At 56.9% G+C, this 18,299-nt stretch overlaps 2 protein-coding genes across 2 annotated transcripts; both read left to right on the plus strand.

Moving 5' to 3' along the window:
* The first annotated feature begins 393 nt into the window (after positions 1-393).
* On the plus strand, positions 394-13,925 carry JAK3 (Janus kinase 3). Its single transcript, XM_057540665.1, has 23 exons — positions 394-577; positions 1,040-1,163; positions 1,486-1,597; positions 1,775-1,920; positions 2,328-2,622; positions 3,161-3,283; positions 3,383-3,540; positions 3,991-4,102; positions 4,289-4,475; positions 5,175-5,302; positions 5,532-5,663; positions 6,249-6,333; positions 7,122-7,249; positions 7,951-8,083; positions 8,166-8,317; positions 8,457-8,607; positions 9,255-9,394; positions 9,466-9,655; positions 10,153-10,277; positions 10,564-10,736; positions 11,060-11,177; positions 11,542-11,652; positions 12,602-13,925. Exons 1-23 carry the CDS (start codon positions 394-396, stop codon positions 12,707-12,709), a joined length of 3,315 nt encoding a protein of 1,104 aa, XP_057396648.1. The 3' UTR covers positions 12,710-13,925.
* A 2,353-nt stretch (positions 13,926-16,278) lies between these two features.
* INSL3 (insulin like 3) lies at positions 16,279-17,501 on the plus strand. The gene is made up of 2 exons (XM_007195480.1): positions 16,279-16,468; positions 17,290-17,501. Exons 1-2 carry the CDS (start codon positions 16,279-16,281, stop codon positions 17,499-17,501), a joined length of 402 nt encoding a protein of 133 aa, XP_007195542.1.
* The last annotated feature ends 798 nt before the right edge of the window (positions 17,502-18,299 follow it).

The raw sequence follows: 18,299 nt of genomic DNA on the forward strand, positions 1-18,299 counted from the left end.
ATATCTGTGATTGATTGGTCATGCCTGTCTGGAGAAGGGTTGGGAAGGTGGTATGTGTGGAGGCTGGAGATCGACTAGAGATGTCTGCCCTGGACACCAATAGTCTGGAGAGTGAGTTCACACAAAGTTGTGTGAATGTCTTCCAGCCTCCCAGCACAGCCCTCACCTGGGGGGTTATGGTTCCTCACCCACCTTGCACACTTAGCTCCCCCTCTCTGTCTCTCTCCATCTCTGAGTTTCTCTCTGTCCCTGTCTCCTCCCTCTTTCTCCGGCTTCATCCCTACCTCACCCATCAGCATCTCTGCCCCCAACCCCACCCCAGAAGCTTTGTAGCCTTGTCCCCTGATCACAACTGAGGGGCTGCCTCTTTCTGTGTCCAGGCAGGTGGCACTCATGGCACCTCCAAGTGAGGAGACGCCCCTGATCCCTCAGCGCTCCTGCAGCCTCTCCTCTTCAGAGGCTGGTGCCCTGCACGTGCTGCTGCCCCCTCGGGGCCCTGGACCCCCGCAGTGCCTCTCCTTCTCCTTTGGGGACCACTCAGCTGAAGAGCTATGTGTTTGGGCTGCTAAGGCCAGTGGTGAGTGGGTCCCGAGAAGGCTTGGCCAGAGGGAGGGGTAGGACTGTGCGGAACACAGATTGGGAGCTGGAAGAACTGCCAAGTGGAGTCAGCATTGGAGCTGGGGTTAGAGGGATGAGTAGGGATGTGGTAAGGGAGGAGGGTGCACAGGAAATGGCACGTGCAAAGACTCAGAGGCGTGATGGTATACTAGGGGAAACAGCTGGTCATCCCTCGAGGTAAACTGTACATGGAAAGAGATGCTCTGGGGAGAGGGGCAGGGAGCCCTGAGAAGCAGAATGAGCACATGGCTTCTCTCCTAAGGGCAATGGGGAGCCCTGGAATGGGTGCGAGTAGGGGTGGGACATGGTGTCAGAGTTGAAGGTGAGAAAAAGCCTGTGGGGCTATGTGGGGATAACATGGCAGCCCTGCAGGGGACAGATGGGGAGACTTGGGAGGGAACTGATGGGGGTGTCCCCTCAGGCATCCTGCCCGTGTACCACTCCCTCTTTGCTCTGGCCTTGGAGGACCTGTCCTGTTGGTTCCCCCCGAGCCACATCTTCTCCGTGGAGGACGCGGGCACCCAGGTCCTTGTCTACAGGCTCCGGTAGGAAGTGTCCCCTGCCCACCTCCCCCCCACAGGTGTGGGTTAAATGATACCGAGAGGGCATGCCTTTGGCTGAGGGCTTTGGAAATGGGAGTTTAAAACAACAGTGACCCTTCGATCACCATCTCCACACACCTCCTGGTGGGTGCCCCAGGGAGGGCGTGATCACTGCTCATTTCACAGGTGAGGAAACTAATGCCAGAGAGGGTGGGTCACTTGTCCAAGGTCACACAGCAAGTCAGTGGCATAACCTGGGCTCTGTGAGGTCCTGGCACAGTCCCTCCATCGTATCCCCACTCCAAGGTTCTCCCCTCTCGCACAGCTTTTACTTCCCCAACTGGTTTGGGCTAGAGAAGTGCCACCGCTTTGGGCTACGAAAGGACTTAGCCAGTGCCATCCTTGACCTGCCAGTCCTGGAGCACCTCTTTGCCCAGGTAGGGGTCTGCCTGGGGCTCAGCCCAGGGGTGGGGTCAACGGGGCAATATCAGGGCTCGTGGTTGGGCAGCCTCGGCTGACCCTCCCTGTGGCAGTCCAGGGGTGGAGGTCAGCCCAGGTGTGGGGGTCTACAGAGCAACATCAGGGCTCACGGGTGGGCTGTGACCGGCCTGCAGCACCGCAATGACCTGGTCAGCGGCCGCCTCCCGATGGGCCTTAGCCTCAAGGAGCAGGGTGAGTGTCTCAGCTTGGCTGTGCTGGACCTGGCCCAGATGGCCCTCGAGCAGGGTCAGCGGCCCGAGGAGCTGCTGAAGACCATCAGGTGAGGGCTTCCAGGCTGTGGCACCCAGCCTCTACCTGGGAGTGAGCCAGCATGGCTCCACCAGAGCATTGCCAGAGTCCAGGCCCACCTTGGGGCTTCCCACCTACAAGCTGCCAGTGTGTTCATGTGACCCAGCCCACACCCCTCCTTTCAACACAGTCCCACTGAGACTCCATTGTCGGGCTTCAGGCAGCTAAAAGGACTATGTGTGTCCCTGTCTGTCTTATGGGCCCCAACGGCCCTTCCTATAGAGGCCCTACGCCCATGCCCGTCCCTGAGTGCGTCTCTGTGCCCCCTTAGTGAGGCGACACTCCAGCCCCTCAACTAAAGTCTGGGTTGATGTACGTCCCTGCCCTCCCCGCGGAGGCCCCTCTCCACATTGAGGGCCCCACTCCCCCCGCTCGCAGCTACAAGGTCTGCCTGCCCCCCGGCCTGCGCGACCTGATCCAGGGCCTGAGCTTCGTGACGCGGAGGCGTATCCGAAGGACAGTGCGTCGGGCCTTGCGCCGCTTGGCCGCCTGCCAGGCTGATAAGCACTCGCTCATGGCCAAGTACATCATGGACCTCGAGCGGCTGGACCCAGACAGGGCCACCGAGACCTTCTGCGTGGGCCTCCCCGGAGCTGCTGGTGGTCAGGATGCGCCGGGGCTGCTCCGCGTGGCTGGCGGCAGTGGCATCGCCTGGAGCCCGGGAGAACACAAGGTGCTAGGTCGGGTGGGCTGGGGCTCTGGGCAGGGCCAACGGCGGGGGCGGGGCAATGAAGTGGGAGGGGCTTTGAGGGGCGGGGCCGAAGAGAGGCGGGACTGTGAGAGGGCTTGTGGGGGAGGGCACCCGGCTGAGTGAGGTGTAGGGCTGAGCGAGGAGGCGGGATTGAAATGGGCGGGGCGTAGAGGGAGGGGCTAGTTGGGTGGGCGGGGCTCAGAGTGGGGCTAACTGCAGGTTGAGGGAAGAGGCAGGACTGAGGGTGGGTGGGGCTCCCGACTGTACTAAGAGACACCGCGAGATAAAGTGGAGCTAAGTGAGGGAGGGGCTCGGGGTGAGGTGGGCTGGGGGACCTGCCGAGAGAAGGAGGCGGGGTTTGGCACTGGTGGGGTGGGAGAGGGATGTGACTGGGTGAGGCTGAGAGGGGCGGGTCTCATGAGTATGGGTTGTATGGGTTGGTGGGGTCCAGGCTTCCAAAAGGGACTGGGGGCTTGGAGGGGGAGGGACCCCCAGCTTCAGTCCTCCCCCTTCTTCCCAGGTCCTCCAGCCCTTCTGCGACTTTCCAGAAATCGTGGATATCAGCATCAAGCAGGCCCCGCGCATTGGCCCCGCCGGGGAGCACCGCCTGGTCACCATCACCAGGACAGACAACCAGATCCTGGTGGGTGCTGGATCCCGTTCCCCTCCTGCCTTACCCGAGGGCAGGGACGCGGGACTGTCACCCTCGGGCCGCAGCGTGCGCTGACGCGGATCCTCACAGGAGGCCGAGTTCCCGGGGCTGCCCGCAGCGTTGTCCTTCGTGGCGCTCGTGGATGGCTACTTCCGGCTGACCACTGACTCCGGGCACTACTTCTGCAAGGAGGTGGCGCCGCCGCGGCTGCTGGAGCAGGTGGCTGAGCAGTGCCATGGCCCCATCACGTAAGGACCCGCCCCCATGTGGCCAGGCTCACCGGGACCGAATCTCGGTCACTCCCCTTCTTGGAGCCTCTGTGTCCTCGCCTTTCAGGAGCCCTGGACAAGGGATCAAGTGCTTGAACAGCGCCAGGTGCATAGTTGGCGCTAAACGAGGCTGGGGTCTCCTTTCTGCTTCCAGGGCAGCCGCTTCCCTCCTCGAGGCCCCAGAGCCATTTTCTGGGGATGCTCGCGGTGCCCGGCTTCACCTGCAGCCTCCTCTTTAATCCCTGAGGCAGAAGCCCAACTTCTGGCTCAATTTATAAATGGGAGGGAGTGAGGGAATGTTACCTGGTGACCTTCCCAGGGCTTCAGAGAAACCAGAATTAGAACTCAGGTTTAGTTTGGTTTCTCTGCCTCTATCTCTCTGTTTCTCTCCATCTTCGAATCTCAGTTCCCTTCCACCTTACCCCACAGCTTGGATTTTGCCATCAACAAACTCAAGACTGGGGGTTCACTTCCCGGCTCCTTCGTTCTCCGCCGCAGTCCCCAGGATTTCGACAGCTACCTCCTAACTGTCTGTGTCCCGGTCAGTCTACCATAGGGGCCAGGAGGGCAAGGAGGGCTTCCTGGAGGAGATGATATTTGAGCATTACTTCCTGAAGAAGGGGAGGGAAAAGGCATTCCCAGTGGAGGGAACAGCATAGGCAAAGGCTTGGAGATTTGAGGGGGAGGGTGCCGCCCACTCCCACTCAGGGACCACTCCTCTTCGCAGACCCCCCTGGGCCCTGATTACAAGGGCTGCCTCATCCGGTGCGACCCCACAGGAACCTTCTCCCTGGCTGGCCTTGGCCGTCCGCACAGCAGTCTTCGAGAGCTCCTGGCAGCCTGTTGGGATGGTGGGTTGCACGTGGATGGGGTTGAGCTGAACCTCACCTTCTGCTGCAGCCCCAGACCCAAAGGTGAGCCTGCCTTCTCCCCTGAGCTGAGTGATCAATCTGGGTCCCTGCCTTTCTGTGTCTGTTCCAGCTCTTGTATGGCAAGTGGCAGAGACTGCAGGTCAAGGTAGTTTAGGAGGGAAAAAACGGTGATTCGGGACTCGTGGGATAGAGACTGCTTTCAGGCGTGGTTAGATCCCGGCACAGCTGGATCTGAGTGATGTCACTAGCACTTAGCCTCTGTCCATCTCTTGCATCTTCCTGTGGGTGAATTTTGCTCTCAGACAACCCCCTTCGATGGGACAACTTTGAGGTGTGAGTTCTCCAGAGTCTCCCAGAATCCCTAGCAGGACTGATGAGTTCTCCAGAGTCTCCCAGAATCCCTAGCAGGACTGATGAGTTCTCCAGAGTCTCCCAGAATCCCTAGCAGGACTGATGAGTTCTCCAGAGTCTCCCAGAATCCCTAGCAGGACTGAGATCAGGCTGCCCACAGCATCACCTGCTCATTAGCACCCCCTGCAGGGTTCCTTCCCTCTCTGTCTCACTCTCCCGCCCCTCACTGGGACTTCCTGGAGTCTCCTTTCAAATAAACCATGTGCCCTGGAGTCCTCCTCTTAGTATTGGCTTCTGAAGAAGACCCCACACTGAGACAGGGAGTGAGCAAACCTTTGAGGACCTTTCACCTCTGACCTCTGGTTTTCTTCCTCCATCCACTCCCCATAGAAAAGTCCAATCTGATTGTGGTCCGGAGAGATTGCAACCCACCCACATCATCCCCTGTTCAGCCCCAATCCCAATGCCAGCTGAGTCAGATGACATTTCACAAGATCCCTGCTGACAGCCTGGAGTGGGTAAGGGGCCCCAGGAAATGGGGGGGATACCTCAGTTGAGATCCATAGAGACCAGGTCTACATCCATCTCTTCTGTGTGGCCTCAGGCATGTGATGTAACCTCCCTATGCCTCTGTTTCATCATCTGTAAAATGAGTCCATTACCTGTGCCTTGCTTGGACCAGGGCTAGGGGATTGGATCCATGGGAGCCCCCTTACTGGCCTCTCATGTTGCCCCCTCACTCTCCAGCATGAGAACCTGGGTCACGGGTCCTTTACCAAGATTTACCGGGGCTGTCGCCATGAGGTTGTGGATGGGGAGGCCCGAGAGACAGAGGTGCTGCTCAAAGTGATGGATGCCAAGCACAAGAACTGCATGGAGGTGAGCAGGGTGGGACCAGGCCTCCTGGATCAGGGCCTGGGTGGAGAGAGGGTCATGGATTCAGAGAAATTTGAAACACACAGGGTCTTAAAACAGCAGAAATGTAGCCACAGCATCTCCATGAAATATAGAAGGGTCGGGGAAGTTAGATGCAAACAGAAAGAGTACGCCAGACAGAGGGAACAGCCAGTGCAAAGGTCCTGAGGCAGGGCCAAGCCTGGCATGTTTAAGGAACAGCAAGGAGGCCAGTGGGTCAGAGAGGAACGAGCAAAGGAGAAGAGAGGAATGATGCGGATGGAGGCATCAGCAGGGGCTGGGCAACACAGAGGAAGGTTTGAGCCCTTCTCAACCCCCAAATCTCCCACTTGTGTGAGAGATTCAAGGTAGAATACAGTGGGGACTTCCTGCCTCCATCAGAAAATCATGATACAGAGTGCTGTGTGCACTAATGGTGGACTCCAGGGCCAAAGGAGGCTGGCGGCCAGGTCTCCTAAGGCAGGTGTGAGAGCAGCAAGTTGGGGGTCCTTGGTCTGACCCTGAAGTGGAAGAAACCCACGCATCTTCTCTCCCTTCTTTCCTCCCCAGTCATTCCTGGAAGCAGCGACCTTGATGAGCCAAGTGTCGTACCAGCATCTCGTGTTGCTCCATGGCGTGTGCATGGCTGGAGACGGTGAGAGACATTCCCCGCCCCACCCCTGCCCTGCCTCATTGAGCCAATCTAGAGCAGCAATAGCCGTACACATCCAGAGCCTGCCCTGGCTGGGGCTCCGTTCCACCAGGGTCTATCACCCTCCCCCTCAAATCTCCAAGCCTGTACCCATCTCCCTGAATCCTCACTCCTTGCGCAAGCAACTCCAGGCTCCCACCAATACCAGCCCCTCAAAATTATCTCAAGTCAGGCAGACCTGGGTTCCAATCTCACTCTGTTGCAGCTTTGCAAGGTCCATGCTACCTCTCCAAGCCTCGGTTCCATCAGTTCAGCTCAGCAGCTATTTATTGGGAGCCCAGTATGTGCCAGGAGCTGGGTGCCTAGCATAGAACACGATAAGCTGAGCAGGATGATAAACGATTTAGTGTGATGGGGGCAGCTCAGGGCATTGTGGGTGATCAGAGGCAGCTAACCCAGCTGGGAGGTCAAGCAGTGATTCTGGGTAGGCAAGGATAAATAGGCATTAGGGAAGTGAAGGAAGAGGGATGTTCCAGGCAGAAACACAGAACATGCAAAGGGCTGGAAGTGAGTCATGGAGAGAGCTTGGCACCTTCCAGGCATTTCAGACAAATGGTTCTGAGATGGGAAATGGGGAGGAAGAGAGGTGAGTAGGGTAAGGATGGAGGAATAGGGGAGGGAAAAGTCAGAGCTGAGAGTTCAAGGGACCCTTGAAGGTGGAGCTGGGGCAGAGCCTGTTGAACACAAATGCAGTCCTACCTCCCAACCGTGCCCCTCCCTACTGCCACCAGGCATAATGGTGCAGGAATTTGTATACCTGGGAGCGCTGGACACGTATCTGCGCAAGTGTGGCCAGCTGGTGCCGGCCAGCTGGAAGCTACAGGTGATCAAACAGCTGGCTTATGCCCTCAACTATCTGGTGAGTGCTCCTCTGATGCTCCAGCCTCCATTCGCAGGGTGTACGGGGCTTTGAGAGTGGGCTCTGTCGTGTGGACGGGAGTTTGGCAAGGGTACAAGGGGAGGGCATTTTAGACTGAGGGAACAGCATATAAACAGGTTCAGAGGTGTAAAAGCAGAAGGGAACAGCTTGTAATTCATGGAAATTGAGGGGAGTAGTGAGCAATGAGGCTGGCCAGGGGGGCAGGCTTCCCAGAAGAAAGAACATTAGAGTTGGGACCTTGAAGATTAAGTAGAAGTTCATTAAGAGGAGAAAGGAAGGAGGGCATGTCAGGCTGAGGGAACAGCCTGGGCAAAGGCTGCAGCTTAGAAGGTGTGTTGCCTGTCCTGGGGTGCACCAGGCAGGTTGCCTGGCAGGAGAACAGGGTGGAGATGTGGGAGAGAGAAGCTCATGGGAAGAGTGAACAAGAGCTGGATCTCAAAGGGCCTTGAGTGCCGGGCTGAGGACTTTGACTTTATCCTGAAGGGAGTGGGGAGCCATGGGATGGGGGAGCAACGTTTGAGAAGAGGGTGGGACACGGGGGGTGGACTGCCAATAGTCTAGGGAAGGTGCTGAAGAATGGCCTGAGCAGTACCAGGTGGGCTTTGAAGGATGTGCAGGAGTTCGCCAGCCAGAATATTCATTCATCATTCTTGGCATTTTCCTATGCTTGGTCCACTTAGGAAGACAAAGGTCTCCCTCACGGCAATGTCTCAGCCCGGAAGGTGCTCCTGGCTCGGGAGGGGGCTGACGGGAACCTGCCTTTCATCAAGCTGAGTGACCCCGGTGTCAGCCCCACTGTGCTAAGCCTGGAGAGTAAGTGCTGAGGGGTGGAGGAGGGAGGGGCCTAGTGAGGCAAGGAAGCAGATCCCTGACCCCATCCTTGCCCCTCCACCAGTGCTCACTGACAGGATCCCCTGGGTGGCCCCTGAGTGTCTCCAGGAGGCCCGAACACTTGGCTTGGAAGCTGACAAGTGGGGCTTTGGTGCCACAGTCTGGGAGGTGTTCAGCGGTGTCACAATGCCCATCAGCACCCTGGATCCTGCCAAGGTCAGAGCACGAGTATTGGCCGCTAGAGCTCTCATTTGACAGAAGGGTAGACTGAAGTCCAGCTTGGGGAGGATGGGGGTGTCTGGGGGTGCCTTCTGAGGGTGCACTGGGGCTGACCAGCCCCTCCTCCTGCCCTCAGAAGCTCCAGTTTTACCAGGAACGGCAGCAACTGCCTGCACCCAAGTGGATGGAGCTGGCCCTGCTGATCCAACAGTGCATGGCCTATGAGCCAGGCCAGAGGCCCTCTTTCCGCGCTGTCATCCGTGACCTGAACAGCCTCATCACTTCAGGTGCCCATTGGGCCAGGCAGGGTGGGCAGGGCCGGCATGTCATATTGGGCCCAGTAGGAGAGCGAGGTTTGCATGTAGAGCCTGCCCTGTGTGCCTGGCAAGGTTGGAATGGTTGGTGACTGTGACAGTCAGCACGAGTTTCACCAGCTGCTGTAACAAACAGGCCCCTCAATTCAAGGTTGAACATTATGGATGTTTAGTTCTCATTCAATGAGGGTGTCCAGGTCAACAAGAAGCTCTCCCTTTGTGGTTCCCCCCATCCCATGGCCTCAGGCCCCTGCTGGATCCTCTGAAAACAAGAGAGAGAGTGTAGAAGGTCCCACCTAGGTTTCCATGGGCCGGGCCTAAGGGGGCATTCAGCATGTCTCTGTCCCATATCAGCCTGAGTTCAGTCATTTGACCATACCCCATGGCAGTGGAGTCTGGGAAATGCCCTTCTGTCTGTGTACAGCATGTGCACTGCATAAGAGGGCTGCCTTTGCCCAAGAGCACCTTTTTCCAGCCCCACAAAGTACCTCTTGGCTTGCAGAGGCCCTGCCATAATGCACAGAGAGGCTAAGCATTCAGATGGAGGTCACACAGCAAGTCAGTTAGGAGTGGGGGCTTAGGGCCCAATGCACTGCTCACTCACTGCCTGTGCCCCGCAGATTATGAGCTCCTCTCAGACCCCACACCTGGTGCCCTGGCGCCCCGTGATGGGCTTTGGAATGGTGCCCAGCTCTATGCCTGCCAGGACCCTACCATCTTTGAGGAGAGACACCTCAAGTACATCTCACAGCTGGGCAAGGTGAGGAGGGTTAGGCTGGGGTGGGTGAGGTAGCACCCATGCACGTGGACACCAGCCCTGCTGTCCCCCAGGGCAACTTTGGCAGCGTGGAACTGTGCCGCTATGACCCGCTGGGCGACAACACAGGTGCCCTGGTGGCCGTGAAGCAGTTGCAGCACAGCGGGCCAGAACAGCAGAGGGACTTCCAGCGGGAGATCCAGATCCTCAAAGCCCTCCACAGTGACTTCATTGTCAAGTACCGGGGTGTCAGCTATGGCCCAGGTGAACCACCTCCCAAGTGGATGCTCTTAAAATCACACATCCTCATCCTTCTGCAGTACCATTTTAGGGTGGTCTGAGAACGCCAGTGCGGGTGCTACTGACTGGTCTCTTTTTTTTTTTCTTTTAATTAATTTTTATCGGAGTATAGTTGCTTTACAATGTTGTGTTAGTTTCTGTTGTACAGCAAAGTGAATCAGCTATACATATACATATATCCCCCTGACTGGTCTTGTTTATCCAGATCTAGACTGCCTTGGGATCGACAATTTCCCCACCGGAAAAAATGGGTCATTATGAAGTTTAAAAGAATCAATGAATATTGTAGAAAGTACTCAAAAAGACATTAGCGATAAGCGGCACTGTTGCCGTTCCCATTTTGCAGAAAGCAATACTGAGGCCGGGAGGGACACGAGGTCCCACTCTGAACCGGGAAGGAGGAGCAGTTGACAAAGTTAGACCCTGTGGTGACTCCTCCCTGCCTCCCCCGCCTCCCCTAGGCCGCCTGAGCCTGCGGCTGGTCATGGAGTACCTGCCCAGCGGCTGCCTGCGCGACTTCCTGCAGCGGCACCGCGCGCGCCTTGACGCCGGCCGCCTGCTCCTCTACGCCTCGCAAATCTGCAAGGTGCGGGTCGGAAGAGGGCGGGGCGCCCGGCAGACCTGCGGGAACTGACCTGGCTCGACCTGGGGAAGGTCTGCGTGGATTCGCCAGGAAGGCTGAGGGTTGAAGTTTGGGGTCCAGGTCAGGTTGGAAGTGGGGTTGAGTTAGGGCTAAGGTCAGGACTGGAGTGCAGGATGGGTCAGGGGTAGGGTTAGGCTTGGGGTCTGGATTGGGGCTGTTGTTGGATTCCATGCCAGACTGGGGCCCCTGCGGAGTCATCCTGGGGTCCATATTCCATGCCCTCCCGCAGGGCATGGAGTACCTGGGCTCCCGCCGCTGCGTGCACCGCGACCTGGCAGCCCGTAACATCCTGGTGGAGAGCGAGACGCATGTCAAAATCGCCGACTTCGGCCTCGCCAAGCTGCTGCCGCTCGACAAAGACTACTACGTGGTCCGCGAGCCAGGCCAGAGCCCCATCTTCTGGTAGAGACCTCGCCCCTGCCCCACCCTTCCTCCCCACTACCCAGGCCGCTCCCCTGCTCCCCCCTTCCTGGCCCCGCCCCTCCGCCCCAGGGTCTGGGGCCCGCCCCGGCCACGCCCCCACGGCCGCGGCCCCTTCCCGACCACGCTCCTTTTCTTGTTCTGGCTTCGCCCTGACCCCGCCCAGGCTCCGCCCTGGGGCACCACAGGGTTGGAGACTTTCTCGTAACTCCCACCTACCGTGACGAGCTACCCCAGTCCGAGGCTGCGCCCTTTCCCGTCCTCTGCCTTACTGTCGCCACCAAGGCCTCCCTGTTCCCCTCCAGGTACGCCCCAGAGTCCCTCTCGGACAACATCTTCTCGCGTCAGTCGGACGTCTGGAGCTTCGGGGTCGTCCTGTACGAGCTCTTCACCTACAGTGACAAGAGCTGTAGCCCCTCAGCCGTGAGTCGGCACCCCTGGATCCCCAATACCCTCCTCCCCCCCAATCCCTTCCTGGCCAACCCCCGTCCTGTTTATGCCCGCGTCCCTCGCTTGCTCAGGGTCCCCTGGTCCCAGCATTAGAGGCTCCAGTAGGACCACTTTTCACTATGGCTGGCCCCCACCTCCCACACCACCACAGGCAGCCCCTCCCCCATGCATCACAGACAATTCCTCCTCCTCCATTAAGGAGGGCCCCTTCCCCCACCACGGGTGAGTAATTCCCTTCCTCCCTTCACTATGGCTGACCCCCACATCACGGGCGGCCACTCCCCCTTCCATCCTGGATGGCTCCTCCCCCACCTCGGGCCCTCCCCCTTGGCTCCAGGAGTTCCTGCGGATGATGGGATGCGAGAGAGATGCGCCAGCCCTCTGCCGCCTCTTGGAGCTGCTGGCCGAGGGCCAGAGGCTGCCCGCACCTCCTGCCTGTCCTGGTGAGGTGAGCACTGGAGGGCCTGCCTCAGTTTCCCACTTTGTAGATTCACCAGGGGGCCTGGGCAAGCCTGCTGGTCCCTCTGGGTCTCTCCACCACAGATATCTCTTGATTGAGAGCAGGGACCAGAGCATGAGGCTGAAGGGGATTTCTGGCTCTACTTTGCTGCTCTCTCACTGTATGGCAAGTCACAAACACTTTCAGAGCCTCAGTTTACCTGTCTCCAAAATGGGAATAACAATGCCTTATAGGGTGGGAGAGTATCAGATTAGCTAACATCTCTCCATTGCTCAGCTCTGAGCCTGGCATACAGTTGGTGCTCAATAAATGATGGTGACTTTTACAGTTTCTCATCACAGCTTTTGTGGAAGTGTCTGACATGTGGTTGGTTATTCACAAATTAATTTGTTCAGGCCACTAACATTTATTGAGTGCTGACTGTGTGCTGGCTCTGTGCTGGGTGATGGGGACCCAGCAGGGGACAGAAGAGATACTACCCCTCCTCCCTGTAACCAGCAGAAGCTAACAAGAACATTCTGGTGGTGATCAATGTCTGGAAAGAGATAGGGGGGTGTGGTCAGGGATGGCCTCTTAGAGGGGGTGATGCCTGAAGGAGGAAGAGGATCTCACCCATGGGGAAAGCTGGGAGAGGGCATTCTCAGTGGAGCACACAGCAAGTGCAAAGGCCCTGAGGTGGGAATGAGTCTGGTGTATTTACAAAATGAGATGGGGGCAGATGTGGCTGCATGGAACAAGAGAGGAGGTGATGGAGGTGATGGTAGAGGGAAGGAGGCAGGGGAGGAGATGAAATTTTGTTCTAAGATCCATAGGGAGCCATGGGAGGCTTTGGAGCAAGGGAGGGATGGAGTCTAATTTATATTTTAAAACTGTGAACAGGAGTCATGTCCTTCCTACCACTCACATGTGACCCTGTTGTCTCTTCCCACCACCTCAGGTTCATGAGCTCATGAAGCTGTGCTGGGCCCCTAGCCCACAAGACCGGCCACCATTCAGCGCCCTGGGCCCCCAGCTGGATGCACTGTGGAGTGGAAGCCAGGGATAGTGTCCAGAGGCATGAGACCCTCACCTGCCCTGCTCGTCTAGAGGGAGAACCCCATTCTCTGTCTTTTTTATATCTCCTGCACACAGACCTCTGGGTTCTGGTCTCCACTGACTGGCTGTGTGACCTTGAGCAGGGACCTACCCCTCTCTGGGCCTCCTGCTTCAGAGACCCCCTCATGGGGCAAATGATATGGCACTTGGGGGAGCGCCCCTGGCTTGTAGAGCAACAGCAGCCTCGTAGCGTTGGGAACTTGTAAAGATTCAAGACAGATGCAATGGTGGGGTCTACTGAGCCCCCCCACCCCAGAATCGAGGGACCAGAGTTAAGTCCCCCCATCTTCCCAACCTCTCAGGGCCTGGCCTGGAGCTTCCTGTCTCATTTCCAGAGGAGACATTATATAGCTTTAAATATGTGATCTCAGGCTTCTATTCCCCCCTCCCTCTTTAGCTGGAAGAAGCCAAGGACAAGAGAGCTGCCCTGGCTGAAAATTCACTTTTTGGGGGGAGCCTGTGTGACTGTTCAGAATTGTGTAAGAGACCAGGAGAAGCTGAGGTCCCAGTCCACCCTAACTGCACCTGAGTGTCCCAGGGCTTCAGTTTTCCTGCCTGTACACTGGGGCCCTTTCTGTTCAGACCAGAGGATCACACAACTGATGACAATGGACCCTAACAGGAGCTTTTCAGCGGGTGAAGGAAGGAAAGGCATTCTTGGCAGAGGGAACAGCATGGTGAAAGGAGGAGGCTCAGAGTACAGAGGTTAAGCGCGCAGGTGTTGGAGCCCACGGTACTGCCACTTATTTGCTGTGTGATGGTGGGAGAGTTGCTTCCTCTCTCTGGGCCTCAGTTCCATCCTCTGTATAATGGGCAATAGTGTTGGCCCTTTGGCTATACAGAGTCAACTTCTGGAGGCTTGTGAGAAGGCATCTTGTGCAGGTTAATCTTACCCCACCATTCCTTCACACCAGCCTGCAAGGTTTTTCTGCCACTTTTTGCCTCCCTGGAAAACTCTTATTCATCTCTCAGAACCCCAGCTATCACCTCCTTGCAGCGTTCCCTAGGGTTCTCCCACCACTCCCAGTCAGCCCTGTACTTCTGACCCTAGGGCTGGGGTGGTGTCTGCGTCCAGCTCTGTCTCTTCTGACGTGGAGGCTCCTTGGGGGCTGGGCTGGGCACAGAGGGGACTCTGGGAGTGTTTGTTGAATGAATAAAGAAGTTCAGTGAAAAGGATGGTTTGTTGCTGCACTTGGGCAATGGGGATCCTTGGGGATGTGTGAGCCGGGGAGGAATGTGCTTAGGGCTGGGGGATAGAGACCCCTGGGGGCCACAATGGGAGCCTCAGGGCAGGCTGGGGGAGGAGGGACAGGGGGATGGGGCCCTCGAGGACAGAAGCCCTCCCCCCCAGCCCCAGCTGCTGGCCTTGGCACTGTCCTGGGGAGCTGATTACAGGCTCTTGGTGGGTGGAGGGAACAGGCTGCTCTAGTGGGGGCCAGAGGGCAAGGCCTGGTTGGGAGGGTTAGGCTATGGGGAGGGGTCCAACATTAGCGGGGGCCAAACCAGTCCCTCGTTTGCTCCTCAGGACTGCTGGAAAGATTTGGAGAGTGACAGAGACAGAGAGAGAAAGGCCAAGAGAGACTCAGAGAGAGACAGAGGGAGCAGGGGAGAGACAGGGACAGAGATCTCTGTGCCTACTGTCGTAGCCTGCTTTGGTGAAAAGGGGGGAGGGGCTGCAAGACAGGGTTTTCAGCTCAGGGTCTCACCCGCATTGGGTTGAGTAACCTCCCTCTCTGCCTTAGTTTCCCTCCTTGGTAAAACTGGCACCCAGACTGGCACCCGGTAGAGGCCCTCCATCCCCTGCCCAACCCAAGGAGACCCTGATGTGGGAGAGGCAGAACTGACCAAGACTCGCAGCCCCAGGGCCCAGCCTCTTGTGACCTTGTGCAAGTGTGGGGTCTCCTCTCTGAGCCTCAGTTTCCTTATTTGTCCAGTAATAAGGACAACAAGATTCTGAATGGACCTGGTCTCAGTTGGCTGGATGCCCACCGCCACCATCCCATGGAATTATTATTTCTCAGTTTATCTATTTCTCCTCTTTAAAATGGTTAAAAAATAAAGACTCCTCAACCAGTGGTCCCCCTGGGAGAGATATGCCCAAGGCCCTGGCCCAGGGAGAGAGACCATGGATCTCGGCCTATCAATAATCAGTAATCAATGTTGGGCTTCCCTGGTGGCACAGTGGTTAAGAATCCGCCTGCCAATGCAGGGGACACGGGTTCGAGCCCTGGTCCGGGAAGATCCCACATGCCGCGGAGCAACTAAGCCCGAGCGCCACAACTACTGAGCCTGCCCTCTAGAGCCCGCGAGCCACAACTACTGAGCCCACGCGCCACAACTACTGAAACCCGCGCGCCTAGAGCCCGTGCTCTGCAACAAGAGAATCCACCGCAATGAGAAGCCCGCGCTCTGCAATGAAGAGAAAGCCGCCGCTCACCGTAACTAGAGAAAGCCCACGCACAGCAACGGAGACCCAACGCAGCCAAAAAATAAAATAAAATAAAAATTAATTAATTAATTAATTTAAAAAAAATCACTGTTGTGGCTGGACCGGCCCTTGAGTTCTTTTTTTTTTTTTTTTTTAAAGATTTTATTTATTTATTTATTTATTGATTAATTGATTGATTGATTGATTGCTATGTTGGGTCTTCGTTTCTGTGCTAGGGCTTTCTCCAGTTGTGGCAAGCGGGGGCCACTCTTCATCACGGTGCGCGGGCCTCTCACTACCGCGGCCTCTCCCGTTGCGGAGCACAGGCTCCAGACGCGCATGCTCAGTAATTGTGGCTCACGGGCCCAGCCGCTCCGCGGCATGTGGGATCTTCCCAGACCAGGGCTCGAACCCGTGTCCCCTGCATTAGCAGGCAGACTCTCAACCACTGCGCCACCAGGGAAACCCCTTGAGTTCTTATTATGACTGAAAGATGCCATTCAGCAACAACCATCAGGAAACTTTGAGAAAATAAAGGTTTATTACTTATAAATTACACGGCACACCTGGAAATTACACAGCACTCCTGGGGTCACAGAGCAAGGTCCTGGGTACAGAGAGCAGTGTGGGCCTGGGGTCCTGCTTTTATTGGGGTCAAGGGTGGGAGCCTAAGAGTTGTGGGCTCACTCTTTATTGGTGAATTTAACATAGGTTGGAATTTAAAGCATAAGAAGAAAAAACAAAACAAGCAACCAAGTGGCCCAAGTGGTAAGCAACTGAAATCAGCCGAGATGTGTAAAACAAAGATGCCTCAGTGGGAGGAGGTGGCCTGGCCCTTTACCTAGTCACATTTATTGGGGAGCCATCTATGAAGCCGATGCCTCGGCAATCAAAGGTTGTCAGGCACTCATATCATAAAAAAAAGGAAACCCAACTATCAGGGGTTCCAGTATGCTTGCCCTGACCCTGCCCTTGACCTTCTCCCTGGACCGTCCTGCAGGAATGCTCTGTCCCCCCTCCAAGGCTCCCAGCTGGGGCGGGCAAGCGCCTATAAGGGGGATCCTCGCTGGGGCCCGGTGCCTCCTGCCGCCATGGACCCCCTTCGGCTCACCTGGGCGCTGGTGCTGCTGGGCCCGGCCCTGGCGCTCGCCCTAGGCCCTGCCCCCGCCCAGGAAGCGCCAGAGAAGCTGTGCGGCCACCACTTCGTGCGCGCGCTGGTGCGGCTGTGCGGGGGCCCGCGCTGGTCCCCCGAGGATGGGCGACCTGTGGCTGGCGGTGACCGTGAGTAGGGGCGGGCGAGGACTGTGCTGTGGGGTCTCTGGGGCCGGGCGTGGGGCAGGTGCATGCAGAAGGGTTTGCATGCATGTTCTGGGGTCCACCTGCCGGCTGCGCGGGTGTGTGCAAGTCCGCGGGGGATGTGCCCCCTGCCAGGCGCGGGAATCAGTGCGCGGAGAGCGACGCGAGCGAGTCTGAACAAGTGCGTAGCCAGATCAGATCCTGTCTTTATTTACAGTTTCAATATTTTGATCTTCAGGAATTTCTGCATTCATTTTAATTTTAAAATATTCCGTTACAATATGTTTGATCTTGGTTGTTGAGGTTTTTTGGCGCCCCCTTAAAATTGTGCGCTGCAGGCCCGCGCATGGCTCTCTTCACCCTAGTCCCGGCCCTGGTGCAGGGAGTATCAAACAGCTTTGTGTACAACGTCTGTCACATGCATGTGTGTCCTGTGTGTGTGAGACGGGTACAGATGGGTGTGCAGAGGTGCGCAGGGAAGTGGGAGGGGCTATGAGGGTGTGCGCCTGCGTCTGTGTGTACATGTATACGTCGTATGTCACTCCTTCTGTCATCTGCTCTGTGAAGTGTCTGTGCCTTCTTACCATAGGTGACACGTGGGAGTGTGCATAACTGGGGACTTGAGTGTGGTGTGGGTCAAGACTGCACACGTCCGGATGGGGGATTCAATCTGTGCCTGGTAAACACTGGGCACTCAATAAATGCTTACTTTCTGTTTCTGTGCATGATGAGTGGAGGCTGTGTGTGCAGTGTGAGTGGGGTCCTCTGGGGTCCCCCCTCTATGCTGAATTCCTCCCTGTCCCCAGGTGAGCTGCTACAGTGGCTGGAAGGACAACATCTCCTCCATGGGCTGATGGCCAGTGGGGACCCCATGCTGGTACTCGCCCCACAGCCCCTGCCCCAGGCCTCTCGCCATCACCACCACCGCCACCGCCGGGCAGCTGCCACCAACCCTGTCCGTCACTGCTGCCTCAGTGGCTGCACCCGGCAAGACCTGCTGACCCTCTGTCCCCACTGACCCTCCTGGGGTGTGGCCTTGGGGGAGCCCGAGACCCACAGGGGTCTGGTCTGGTGAACTCCTGATGCCACACAGCACCATGAAGCCCCATGTCTGGGGAGGACTTCGTTGATTACCTCCTAGGACAAGGCACTCACCACCTCACCCAGGCCACCTCTCCTCTGGGGGGCCAACTGGGGAAAACACTAGATCCCAAACCTTGGAGTTTCCTTGGAGGAAACTTGGTTTCCTCCAAAACCTTGGAGGATCCTTGGTTTTGTGGAGATGCCAGACACCTGTTCTCAAATGTTCTCACCTCAGAGGAGCCCCAGTTACCCCGCTCCCTGCATTTGACACCCCTCTTGCTGTCTTATCAATAGTAAATAAATAAGATGTCTGCAGAATCTGAAGAAACTTTTTGCATTTTCTCAAGAAAAAGGCACAAGCCTGGGTCAGCCTTTGTGTGGAATTGTCCTCTGGCAGCCATGGACCCACCAACACTTCCAGAAACTTAATAACAATTGGAGAATCATCACAATACAAAGTGGGGAAACTGAGGCCAAGGGAGCTGGCTCTTTGCCAAGGTCAGACAGGGAGGGAATGGCCAAGTTCAGGATTCGAATCCAGGTCTCTGTCATGGCTCATGGGGGGCCTTAACCTCACTTAACGTCCACTTATCAGTGGACACAACACATGAATGTCTGAATGAGTCACAGTGGATTTTTTTTTTTTTTTTTTTGGCGGCGCCATGGGGCTTGTGGAACCTTAGTTCCCTGACCGGGGATTGAACCCGTGCCACCTGCAATGGAAGCGTGGAGT

The sequence above is a fragment of the Balaenoptera acutorostrata genome, chromosome 2, assembly GCF_949987535.1.
Source record: "Balaenoptera acutorostrata chromosome 2, mBalAcu1.1, whole genome shotgun sequence".
NCBI lineage: Eukaryota > Metazoa > Chordata > Mammalia > Artiodactyla > Balaenopteridae > Balaenoptera > Balaenoptera acutorostrata.